The sequence below is a fragment of the Bombus terrestris genome, chromosome 4, assembly GCF_910591885.1.
Source record: "Bombus terrestris chromosome 4, iyBomTerr1.2, whole genome shotgun sequence".
NCBI lineage: Eukaryota > Metazoa > Arthropoda > Insecta > Hymenoptera > Apidae > Bombus > Bombus terrestris.
Genome location: NC_063272.1, coordinates 3,796,929 through 3,809,557, shown reverse-complemented (window position 1 = coordinate 3,809,557; position 12,629 = coordinate 3,796,929). Strand labels below are relative to the sequence as shown.

At 28.9% G+C, this 12,629-nt stretch overlaps 1 protein-coding gene across 7 annotated transcripts; it reads right to left on the bottom strand.

Moving 5' to 3' along the window:
- Nucleotides 1–1,676: 1,676 nt before the first annotated feature.
- On the bottom strand, nucleotides 1,677–12,619 carry LOC100645868 (putative leucine-rich repeat-containing protein DDB_G0290503). Of its 7 annotated transcripts, none has more exons than XM_048404809.1 (16): nucleotides 12,372–12,619; nucleotides 10,265–10,372; nucleotides 7,948–8,117; nucleotides 7,331–7,615; nucleotides 7,032–7,256; nucleotides 6,471–6,947; nucleotides 6,211–6,393; nucleotides 5,865–6,080; nucleotides 5,414–5,608; nucleotides 5,202–5,335; nucleotides 4,719–5,091; nucleotides 4,351–4,572; nucleotides 4,197–4,265; nucleotides 3,965–4,071; nucleotides 3,734–3,887; nucleotides 1,677–3,102 (listed from the first exon to the last, which is right to left on the bottom strand). In XM_048404809.1, exons 1-16 carry the CDS (start codon nucleotides 12,415–12,417, stop codon nucleotides 2,917–2,919), a joined length of 3,150 nt encoding a protein of 1,049 aa, XP_048260766.1. In that variant the 5' UTR covers nucleotides 12,418–12,619; the 3' UTR covers nucleotides 1,677–2,916. The 7 variants fall into 7 exon arrangements, with proteins under 7 accessions (XP_048260766.1, XP_048260767.1, XP_048260768.1 ...); XM_048404810.1 differs by having other exon boundaries at nucleotides 5,880–6,080; nucleotides 12,372–12,618; XM_048404811.1 differs by lacking the exon at nucleotides 10,265–10,372 and having other exon boundaries at nucleotides 12,372–12,618.
- Between the last annotated feature and the right edge of the window lie 10 nt (nucleotides 12,620–12,629).

Sequence of the window (12,629 nt, the reverse complement as noted above, 5' to 3'; positions counted from 1 at the left end):
AAACAACATTCAAAACATTGCGACGAACCCTACACCCCTAAATAATTATACAGAAGTACCACAGACATCACAGGCATCAACAAAACTCAGAAGCATAAAATACCACGATGAAGAAGAACAAATAGAGATCGAGCCAGCCAGAGTCCAATTCCACCGCTCCGTACTGAAGAAACACTAAGATTTTGGAGGACCAAAATCAATGTAAGGAGAGGGGGGGGGGTATGTGACATCAACCACATCTCAATCCACATCAGAGACCAGGCCACACACCGCGGGCAAGATGACAGCCAGATGTCTACACATCCTTACTGAATATCTTCAATAGTCTTAGGGACCCACCATAAATCTTGATATTTTCATAGTTAAGGTCCTTCAGACTAAACAAGCATCTTTTATTTCAAGTGTCCTTTACATTTATTGTTTACTACGGGAAGATACGGGAAAGTTGGTTTTTCTCACGTTCGGTATCTTCCGTTAGCAACTTTTTCTCGAGAGCGGCTAAGGCTCTTCCTAGTCCACCAACCTTCTTATTATCCAATCAAAAACAATGTCTATTGCCCTCACTTTCCTAGCCAAAATTGTCCTTAACGAATCAGCTCATCTCGTGTCCATAGACACACCCATCACTAGCTTTCCTCCGCCACAACATCGTCACTAAACTTCACTTATTCTCTATCCTAGAATAGTCAACATCCCTTTACCGAGTTTCTACCCTTAGACCAGTCGCGTACTTAACTTATACATACGCACCAGTGTAACTAGTTTCTATATAAAGTTGTTGGAATAAACTGTGATTTATACGTGTCAATTCAATTGTGATTACTAAATTCATAGTAACATTTGATAAAAAGAAAGTTAATAGTTGTGTTACGGCTCAACTCTCTTGTTTTTTTTTATTAAGTCTCAAGTTTGTGTGACAAGATCATCGGTGATCTATCATTTTCGTGATTTCTTGTGTCTCTTACGTGACAATGGCAATATAGCTTCATGAGTGGATTTCTAAGCTATTTATGAAGTGTAGAATGATACCCCCTCAAATGGCTATAGGATTTTTTGATCTCATATTAGTCCGTCATCGCGGATTGGACTGCATCTTCGGGGTTAGTCCGAACTTGACAGTCGTCATGGCAATAGTAATATTACTTTCAAAGTTTTTGAGGCCTATAAGCATGGGATGTGGTAATGAAATCAGTCCAAGTGAAGATGAATTTGATTTTTCGTTGTTGAATAATGAAATTATCTCTATTCATAAAGCATTTAACGATAGAGGGGAGGAAAGCAGTGATGAAGATAGCGATGAAGTAAGAGGTGTAAGAAGCTATTTTGGCGGTTTAGAGATATATTCAATTAATTCTTATATTCTTTATAATTCAGTAAAAAAAGAAACAGAGAAACGAACGAAGTATGTAAAAACTTTAGTTGAACAATTGCGAAAAGATTTTCGCCAGACTCGTAATCGAGCTTCTACCTCTACCTCTAGTTTCGATGAAATCCGATTGTAAATGGAAAGATACATGTTATTCTAACAGGAGTTGAAAAGGATTATAAAATTTACCCTCAACGAAATAATCCTGGCGAAAGACATCAAACAATATATTATTGTGATACTTGCACCGACAAGCCGAGAATCTTGGCGATTGTTTTATAAAATACCATACGAAGAAACAATACAGAGCTTAATATTTAACAAATTTACTTCTTTCAGATGTAAGGGTACATAAAATATTAAAATATAATAGTTTTATACGTTAATTTGTATATGAAATCATTTCAAGTTAGGTGTAAGAAATTCACCAAGTATACGAAAAATAGTCTCGAGTTGCCAAAACAAAAAAGTCCTAAACTGCAAAGGATTGTTACAGTCCTCGTGAAATTTCAAAATGTTTCGTGTAACACACATAATATATATATTTATTTCTGTAAGTGCTTGAATACTTTTGTGAGTATAGTAGTAACTATATAGGCATACTATATTTTGCATAAAAAAAAACATCCAAAGTATTATGACGATAACAAACGTTAAGTACGTAATTGTTGCTCATATATTTCATCTAAAATTCAATAAGAATAAGCGATTTTTTTCAGCAGTATATATAATCTCATACAAGAAACTCATGCAATAGAACTTGTTCACCCACATTGATTTTAAAAATTACTTTTCAAAGTTCAATATATAGTCATAGATTACAAAAATGTATTACAAATAAAATTTATGTAATTGATATATATTGAAACATCGGGGAAAAACATCTGTCATATAAATAAAATTCCTTTTTCTTCTTTTAGTATCGATTGTACAAGCTAAACATAAGTTTAGAAAGTCAATATCGCTCAAACATGTAATCTTTATAACTAAACATTATTATTACAATCTTTTAACAGAACCTAGCAAACTGAACACTTGACCTTACATAGAGTATTAGATCTTGTATTAAGTTATTAAATTTGTTATGGATTTAAAAATGTTAGAGTAATAAATATGTTTCATAATAAAAAAATTCATGCATATTGATTCAAAAATTATTATAAATGCGAGTCGATAATTATCAAATCAATAAGTAATTATAATACAGTCACGACGTACACAATATGTGTTTTATATGTATTTCAGAAAGTAGATATTTATTTAGAATTACTACATGAGTTTAATTAAATTATTTTTAAATCGTATTTATAATAACCACAAAGATTATTCATTTATTAGAAGTTTGAAAATCAGTACTTGTAGAGGATCTATTTACTATATAATATATATTTATAATTTTAACATATTAAAGCTCTGGCAAACTTAATATCTTAATACCATCACTGATGCAGTAATTCGAATATGTTTCTTAAAGTATAAACATTAATGTAATAATTATTACCAACTCGCATTTATAATAACCATAAATGAATAATATGCCAATATTAAGACTAATCATTTCGATTCCTTAGTGGCGTCAATGGTTTATGTGGAGAAGGAATAGGTGTCGCAAAAGTGTTCTGTGAAATTCCTAACATGTTCTCTTTTCCTTTACTATGCACGCGTTTTTCTTCTGCTCTCAATTTTTCGATCATCTTGTGCTGCTGTTCTATTGTCCTCATCTTCGCATATAAATCCTAGAAACAATTTACATTTTATCACATTTATTTTACAATCAATCAATATATATTACATAAGTATTTAATTACTTATGTATATAAGTTAATACTTGCAACTAAGAGAAGCAAAGACAAAATAATTAGACCAATGCAAATGAAATCGAATAATACCATTTACGCAATAGAAATAATTTATTTATATACATTTACTATTCTAGTCAATATATACATATTCTCTCCTATTGTTTAAACAAATAATTTGGGCACACTAGTTAGTAGTTAGATAAACAACATATAAATTAAATTAGTTACATAAACAACAAAGTGGTGCTAGCCTAAATTCACACAAAATTATAGTATATCATTTATGTAAAATAAAAGAAGCCAAATAGTTTGCCAAATTCAGCAAATAGCAATGAATAAACAATTATTAATAATAACGCACACAAAAATAAACAGTGAGATAAATTAACATACTATAAATATAAACAGAAAATTTAATATTTTCATCAAATAATTTAACAATCAATATTTGTTTCAATGGTCAATGTTTGTAATATTAAAAGATATTACTACTATCATGATAAGGATATCAATTTAACATGCAATATAAAATGATCACGATGCCAAGACAGATAGTTAAACGCACCTGTTCAAGTTGATTGATTTTATCTTTCAGTTGAGATACATGTTTAATTCTTTGCCTGTGATTATGATGACCAACAACTTCAGCGTATTTTTCATGGATTTCTTGATAATCTTTTAGAAGTTGCTCATTATATTTGGAAAGCTTTTTCACTTCACTAAACAGACAAAAATAAATTTATTATTTTATAACTTTCTTAGATTATTCTTATTTTTAAAGGAGAAAACAACGTACTCTTCAGCTGCTTCTCGGCGGGACTTTTCTTCTTCAAGTTTTTCTATAATTGTTTTTTCTAAACTTCTCCATTTGTTCTGTTCTTCTTCGAGTAATTCATTATGTTTCTATACAGATACAATATTTTTGAATAAATCACATATATGTTACAAAATACAACAATTACTGTATTTTTTAGAATTCTTTTCTTTATCTTTTTAGATATAAAACATAAAAAAAAATGATCGATTACCGGTATCTGGCTATCCTTTTCTTCAAGACATTTAATTTTATCAGAAAGTTCTTCTATTTTCAAACTTGCCTGTAAAAATAGTAAAAATAATTAAATTCATTTATTTTATTCCTAGTAAAAAGGAAGCATTAATATAGCAATTTCGAGAGCATACTTCATTTAAGGTAACTTTATGAATTTCTGATTGATGCTCTAACAATTTATTTAAGTCTTCTATTGCTGTTTCACGTTCTTTCAACTGTTCGTTAAATTTGTTGTTTAGCATATCCACTCGAGAAATTTCGAGTTCTTGAGCATCGTTTCTTTCTTCCAATTTAAGCAGCATACTTTGTGCTTCAGCAAGATGGTTAGCCATTTCTTGAAGCTGATTTTTCATCTAAAATTCGAAATGAGATGATGAAGTGATTTACTTTCATCTTTAAACAATTAATCACATTATATCTAAATAATTATTATAATTCTCAAATTTTTCACTTGTTAAAATTTTTAATACTTTTGAAGCAAAAATAAAAAATAAAGCACCTCAATATTTTGAGCGGTCTTCACATCATTTTCAGCTTGTAATTTTGCAACTTGTCTGGTTGCTATTTTCTTTAAGTCGTCGATTTTAGCTTCGAATACAGATTTTAATGATTCCAATTCGCTTAGACTTTCAGCTTCGAGTTGATCGACCAATCCCTTTTTAGCGTCTAATTGATCCATCAAAACATGCACCTGTTCATGTACTATTTGAGAGTTGTTGCGCATAATACTCAGTAAATCACGATGTTCATTTATGCAATCTTCACCACGTTTTAATTCATGCTGTAATCTTTCCACTTCAGCATTACTTTGAGCCAAACGTTTAGTTAAAGCAGCAACTGATGCTTGATTTTCAGCCATTATAACTTCGAATCTAAATAAAATTTCGTACATGTATACATGTATACATGTGTGTATATATATATATACATAAATACCTATTTATAAAAATACATATAGTTCTTTCTGTGAAAAATGATGTACCTCTTTCGTCTAGCTACCATTTCCGCTGCCTCTGTTCGGATTTGATCTTTTAGAGCTCTTAATTCATCTTTCTTTTCTGCTAATTCAGTTTCTGCTCGATCTAATTCTATTTGTAAGCTTTGGCCAAAACTTTCCTAAATTCGTTTAATCAATTAATACAAACTGGTACTTTGAAATATTATCTTTATTTTTTATTACGTTTTACAACCCACCTGAGTTTCTGCAGAGTTCTTTAATTCTTCCAGAGTTGCGGAAAGCCTATTAATTTCAGCATCTTTAATCGCCAGTTTTTCGTCTAATGCCGTTCGTTCCATTTCTACTCGCGCTAAACACGCTTTATACCTTTCCGCAGTAAGTCGCATTTCTTCCTCTACAGTAATCTTTGCCTCTCTGATCATAGCATTTATCTAGATTAATAAGTTCATTTTAAAAACTATATGCATACGTTCTTGCAAAAGAGCATAAAATATTCGGCAAACATCACAGAAACTGGAAAAGAGAATACTAAAAGAGGTTTCGGAAAAGAAATAGTGTCCACAATAAAAATTCTTTCAGTATAACTCTTTTTCTTCTCGGTATAGTAAAAAAGAATTTTTATTGAACGATTTTTTATTGGGTGTTAGAAGAAAGAACTCAGTCAGTGATGTTTTTTATTTTACGCACGTGTGACCCGCTTACTTTCGCGTCACTATCAGCAATCACTCTTTTTACTCTTTCCTCACATTCGGTACGGCAAGCTGCCAATGTTTCTCTCGTAACAGCTTCTGCATTTGCTACTAATTTATCGGCATGTTGTTTAATTCGTTTTGTTTCTTCTTCGATCATTTTGCCCGCAGCTTCTTTTACTTCTGATACTTCTTTGTCTCTTGCTATCATTAGCTACGCAAAAAATTAGTATATGTTATTTCACAAAAAGATTATTATATAACAAACAATGTATGTAAATCTTGTCTATGTTTCGAATTAAAATATACAAAAAAAAAAAAGATAAAACAACATATGAATATACATTTTCTATCTCTTTTATATAATTCAATCTTGCATCCTCCAATTGCTGTTTCAGTTTATATTTTTCTTCATCATGAAGTTTTATTATATCACCTAATTCTTCCTGATGTTTTTTCAAAATAAGAGTGTGTTTTCTATGTGAATCTTCTAATTCTTGATGCGCCTCACGTAAACGATTATTAACCTGAATGAAAATAAAAAGTAGGAAGTTAAGAAAATTTTTCTATTATTATTCAAACAGATAAAAATTTTAATATTTACATCTTTGGAAAGATTTTGAACGTCTTCCAGTTCTTTTCTAAGAAAATTATTTTGCTCGTCAATATCTTTTACTTTAGCTTCAATTTCTATCCTACGCGATGTTTCAAATTCGTTTTCATTGACAAGGATCATTTTTTCTTTTCCAAAATCGAGTTTCAATTTATTAGTTTCTTCTTCATATTTATATCTAAGATCACCCACTTTTTTCGAAAAATTTTCAACAACTTTTTCATATTCACCCTTTAGTTCATCTAATTCACATTGAAGGGCAGATAATTGTCCTTGTAGTTCAAGAACTACATTTTGTCGCTTTTGCAACTTTAGCTCTAACTTATCACGTTCCTCCATTAAATTAATAACACATGAATTAAGTTTGGCCTTTTCTTGTTCCAGCAAGCCAACTTCATATTTGTGATTTACTGTTATCTCTTCTAATTTTATTGTTAGTTCTTCAATTTGTATTTCAAGAGATTGAACCTATGAAGAACAAATTTTAAAAATTGTGACAGAGTTACAATGTTTCCAAATCATTTTAATTCTTCGAAATAAACAAGTATTTACTCTTTTCACGTTTGTGTGTTTTTTATCTGCCAATTCATATTCTAATGCTGCTATTCTTTTCGAGAAATCCACAATACGATTTCTAAGATCACCTTCCATAGCTTTTCTTGCTTCAATTTCGCGTTCTTTCTCCTCTGAAACTTCCAAAAGCTGAGAACGAAGGCGCTTCACTTCGGTTTGATGCTTTTCATCGTAACCATTTAAAATTTCTTGTTGCAATTTAGCCTGGATGCAGGAGTCGTTAATAAAATATTTGTTAGAAATAAAATTATACTTCTTGTTAGAAAGTATTTTACAACCATTATTTCTATGTCCTTCCGGTGTTGCTCCTCTACTTCTGTTTGTTTTTTATGTAACTCGTCGAGTTGTAATTCTAATTTCTGCACTTCCTCCTTCATGTCCTCGATGTGCTTCTCAAGCTCTTGTATCGTCCTGTCTTTGTTGGAACATTCTACTTGAAGATCAGCGAGTTGATGCTCGGAATCATACTTCAATTTTTGGTCGTTAGCAGTAATAAGTCCACGTGACTTTACTTTTGAACTTGATCTTGTTTGGTCTCGATTGTGTTTTCGTGGTGGTTGTGGCTAAAATACATATTGTTACTGATATTAAAATATTTTCTAAAAAAAACATATATATTTTTTCATAACTCATTAACTCTCTGTAAGTTGCGGTATATCCAAGAGATACAGTAATTTGTGCTATAGTGCCAAGGTTTACATAAAAAGTGTATGAATATATGAAAAAAATGTAAATTTATTAAAACATACATTCCGACTATATATGCATTTGTTGTAAAAGAAATATAAAATATGAACAATTAAATAATACTTCTGTACATATCTCTCAGATAAACTTCATCCCTTGTAAGATCAATAAGAAAATTTTTTACATCCAATTAATTTCTATTTCGCACCGTTCTAAAAGTAATTGCCACATTGCTTGCATTTTTAGTGCACACTGATACATTGCACTCTGCACTGACAACGCTTTTGTTGTCATGAAATCTCTCTGATTTTTCAATAACAAAACCTTTTACTTTATTATCTAATTTTGGATCATACGCCCCTGGTGGAGGTACATCATCTGTAACAATTATTTCTTTTAAAATATAAATTAAGAAAAGAAGATATATATATATATATATATATATATATATATATATATTCTTTTATATACATAGTGACTGCAATAAGTATTTTTACATCATTATATTTATTATAGCATATATATACTGATAATATATACTAATATAATAATTATCACACACTAATTAACTACATTCAAGTATATTAAATTTTTCATTTACTAATACTTACATATGATTACAAAAAATTGATACTGTGGTGATGAAATAGAGGACCTACTAAAAAAATGTTTCATTGGAAAATAAGCGTATGTACAAATACTGATTGTAGTCACTGTATAAAATATATTTTTTGAAAGCTTCGTATGAAATAATTTCATAAAAAAATATTTAATGAAATGAGATTCTATAGGTATATTCTTGTTTTTGCTTTCCTGTTATTGTTCATGTATTCATAAAGTGTAAAAGAATTATTTGTGATGATCACGATGATATAAACACTTTTAGACACTCATATATCAGAGCCTAGGGAAACCGTCCGACATCTGAATCGTAAACAGTCATAAAAAATCAACATGGAAGACAAGAAGATTTTCATTCTGAGCATGCATGACACTTTACTCATCTCTGTTTGTCTTGTAAGAACGGGCACTACTTTGTTATTAACCTTCCATGTCAATTTTTCATGACTAGACACGACTCAATTTTCAAACAATTTTCTCTAGCAAGTGTCGAGACCTTTCTATATGATTGTGGTCATGACGAAAAATTTGTTTACACCCTATATGGGTATAAGGATTATGAGAGTATTTGAATATTTACCATAGAAAACTTTCATACATGTACATATATATATATATTATGTGCGTTATATAAAACATTTTAAAATTTCACTAATCCTATAATAAAACACAATTGTCATGATTAAACTGATAAAAATTTTAAACTTATCTAAAAATGTACAGTAATATGCTATTTATATGAATCTGTTGGTGAATACACAAGTTTATATGGCCAAGTTATTCATATAATAGAAGTCTAGTTAATCCTCTCCATTTTGTATAATTTATCACTCAGTTAATCAGGATTCACACTTGTATAAATCTATCCAAACATTTACTTATAAATACATGATAAGTTTTAATACTTATGATTTTAGAAATTAATTTTTAAGATCAGTAATTGTATAATTTGACTTACTTATTTTGTAATATGCAGAATATCAGACAATGAATTCAGATAATTGTAATTTAATGTAATACCTTAACATAAAATTAATTCAATGTTTTATATGTGGAGGATGAAATGATAAATAACATATACTGCAAAATTCAATCAAAATATACATTTGAAAATAATAAAAAAAGATGTAAATAATAAAAGCACTGAGAAAAATCATTTGGCTAAATATAGATAAACAAATACATGTTAGGCATTATATAATCAGAGTAACACTTAGCAATTGTTAAGATAATAGAAGCACGATTGAAGTTCAGTTAATCAGGCACTAAATAAAATTTTGTTCATATAAGTAGAGTTTGTATAAACTTACTATGTACAAACATGTATTTAGTACCTATTACAAACATATATTTATATATACAGCAAGAAGGGTCACTTTAAACATATAAGACACTTATGAATATAATCCTTAATTGACTGTGTACATACTCTTTTGTGATTTCTACAATATATAAATGCACTGAATATCTTGTAACTTGTACATATGTTTTCAGATTTATTTCAAACATTACCAATACAACAATGACAGTCAAATATCATTGAAGTGCTAATAAAAATTTATGTTTCGTGTTTCATGTGTCATGTAAAGTTTTTATAAGTACTTAAATATTTGGATAAGCTACTATAAGTGAAATGATAAATATCAATAAGTTTGAATAAATAATTGTAATATAATATAATTATTGTGAAATAATTGTATAAAAATGAAATTCATTTGATTAATTTCCAAACATTTTTAGTTGATTTCATTATATATTGTGAGAAGTGGAAGGGATAGTAACACAACTAACGTTGGTAAAAAGAAATCCCGTTTCGGTAAGTGTTAGTTTACATAGAGTAAGCGCAAATGAAAGACAGCTGTTTCTAAATGCAAGAAACATGCTCTATGGGATCATCGAATTACCAGGTGTTCTCTCTAACGTCCGAACCACCCCTTCTTTCATAGTTGCGTAACGAAATCGATCTTGTATCATACGCCTTTTATCCCCCTCTCTTATTCTTGCATGCAACACTTAATTTTAAGAATTAAATGGCTTCCGACGTTTCATCTTCTTATTTCATTATCTTATATTCTTTTTTATTTAGATAATTTAGTGACATATATTTTTAATTATTATAAAATTATTATTATACATATACATATCTACATAAACATATATAATATACAGTAGCAGAAAAAAGTTTGAAAGCACTACCTTTCTGATAAATTATCGCACTATGTTGTACATAATAAATAACCACTAGTCCGCAATTATTCGTTATTGAACTCCACTTTATTACAGCCTACTAAATTTCGATACATCAGAAAACAATACTTTTTTTAAATATACTGTCCATACTTGTACTGTTCAGTGTTCGCGTGCTTCAGTGAAAGCAATTCCCAGTTTCCGATTCTTACAATTGGGCATTAGATTATTCCGAAACATACGTCCTTTAATGACAAAATCATGAAGACACCCTCAAAGAGTTCTTTCACAAATGTTCATAACATTAGTAGCATAAATTTCATTTTAAAAATCAGTAGCAGTTCGAAAATTATTCTTTTCGGATAACCAATGGATGCAATGGTCCATCTTTACTGTAATTTTTTGGTTCATTCTAATAGCATCCATTTTTTTTCTAAAATTTTTAGGTATCATAACTGCTTGCACGCTATCTCAGATTTTTCAATAATATTTGCTATATTTCGGCAAATGGCTTTTTTCTCTTGCGTAGTGATGTAACAAATTTTCTATCTTCTACGCGTAGATTGTTGTTATAAATTTAATATGTCATGTTAAATAGACTTATTATTGTTGCATAAATTCGTAGCACTACCATATGTGAATATTCGTCTTAATGTTTGAACGTTCGTAGCAAATACAACATCGAATTGTTTCATACTCGTCCTTTCAAGTACTGTTCATTGTTTTAAAAGTCTCGTGGCCGTTCGTAGATAAATTTTGAGTGTATATGCAATTGTAAGGACAACTTCGAACTGTAGGTCATTTATAATCTATAATATAATGCAATAACTTATCAGAAAGGTAGTCTTAAACTTTTGTCCGGTACTGTATATATATACATATATTTATTTTTCGGCTCCACAGCCTAGAAAAAGGATATATCATTAATAATTCTATAATAATTAAACGATCGATCGTTCATTATTTTTGTTATGAGATTTTTCTGCTATAATATGTTAAGTTACATTTACAATAACATATATTTATAATTTAAGTTACGTAGAAGTTAGAAATAAATAATGAGTTTAATTTTATCATTGACTTCGTTCGAGAAAATCAATGTGTTAACTAATAAAATTCTGCTAATCCAGTGAATAAAAATTAATTTTTGAAAATGATACATAAAACACTGTTATAATATACATATATTACTATACAATACATAATATACAAAAATATTGTCAAGCTTCTATTGTTATTACTGTAAAATAAGAAATAATTTATTATTTACATAAATTCACATATAAATACATAATACAAGTAATATTTAATACTTTGATAACTATTTCTCAAGTAAAAGACTCATAATTTAGAAGAAAAATTGTTTTCCAATACTGAAACATAATAATTTCTTATGTTGTAATGTCATATTATATTTATACTATAAAAATTATATTATATTTGTTAAATATGTACACTACATACATTATACTATACTTTCTGATAAGTAAACTTATCTTGTTAATTATAATTAACTCTACTTGTTAACAATAAAGGATATATGACAACTAGAATATGTATATGTATGTATGTCTATATATAAATAAATAATATTTCATATTGATATTAATATTTTCTAACATATCTTCAATTTACTTCCCGCCAAATACATATTGTGTAAATATCAAAATTACACAACATTTGATAATTTCGAAAAAATAGGGAGGTAATGAAAACAATAAAGTTATAAAATAATAGCATTAATATCATTTTACATATATAAGAGTGCATACATCATAATGCGCACCAAGGAAAATAGAGTTATAAAGATATATGTTTACTTACTTTCGAATTCATTAAATCTTTGGATTCTGGCTTTTGAAAATGACATTGTGAAATGTTTTTAACGTATTTAGACAACAGAACACAACAACTTTGAAAATAATGTTAATATTTATCACTGATTTTAGTACGGAGAAAAACACTGTTCACGGTGTTCGTTACACCACTTCCCTCTTTGAACTGTAATCTTTGAATGAGAGGGAAAGGCACTAGTCACGACATTAACTTCCTAGTCGGATTCAAACATTTCTTTACTCCACC

Bases quoted from the DNA above. Each gene is read 5' to 3' on its own strand.
- LOC100645868 (XM_048404809.1), bottom strand. From the start codon at position 12,417: ATGTCATTTTCAAAAGCCAGAATCCAAAGATTTAATGAATTCGAAA. The intron at 6,394-6,470 runs GTAAATATTAAA...ATTTTCATTCAG, and splicing joins TTCAAAATCTTTCCAAAGAT to GTTAATAATCGTTTACGTGA. The intron at 4,266-4,350 runs GTATGCTCTCGA...CTATTTTTACAG, and splicing joins ATAAAGTTACCTTAAATGAA to GCAAGTTTGAAAATAGAAGA.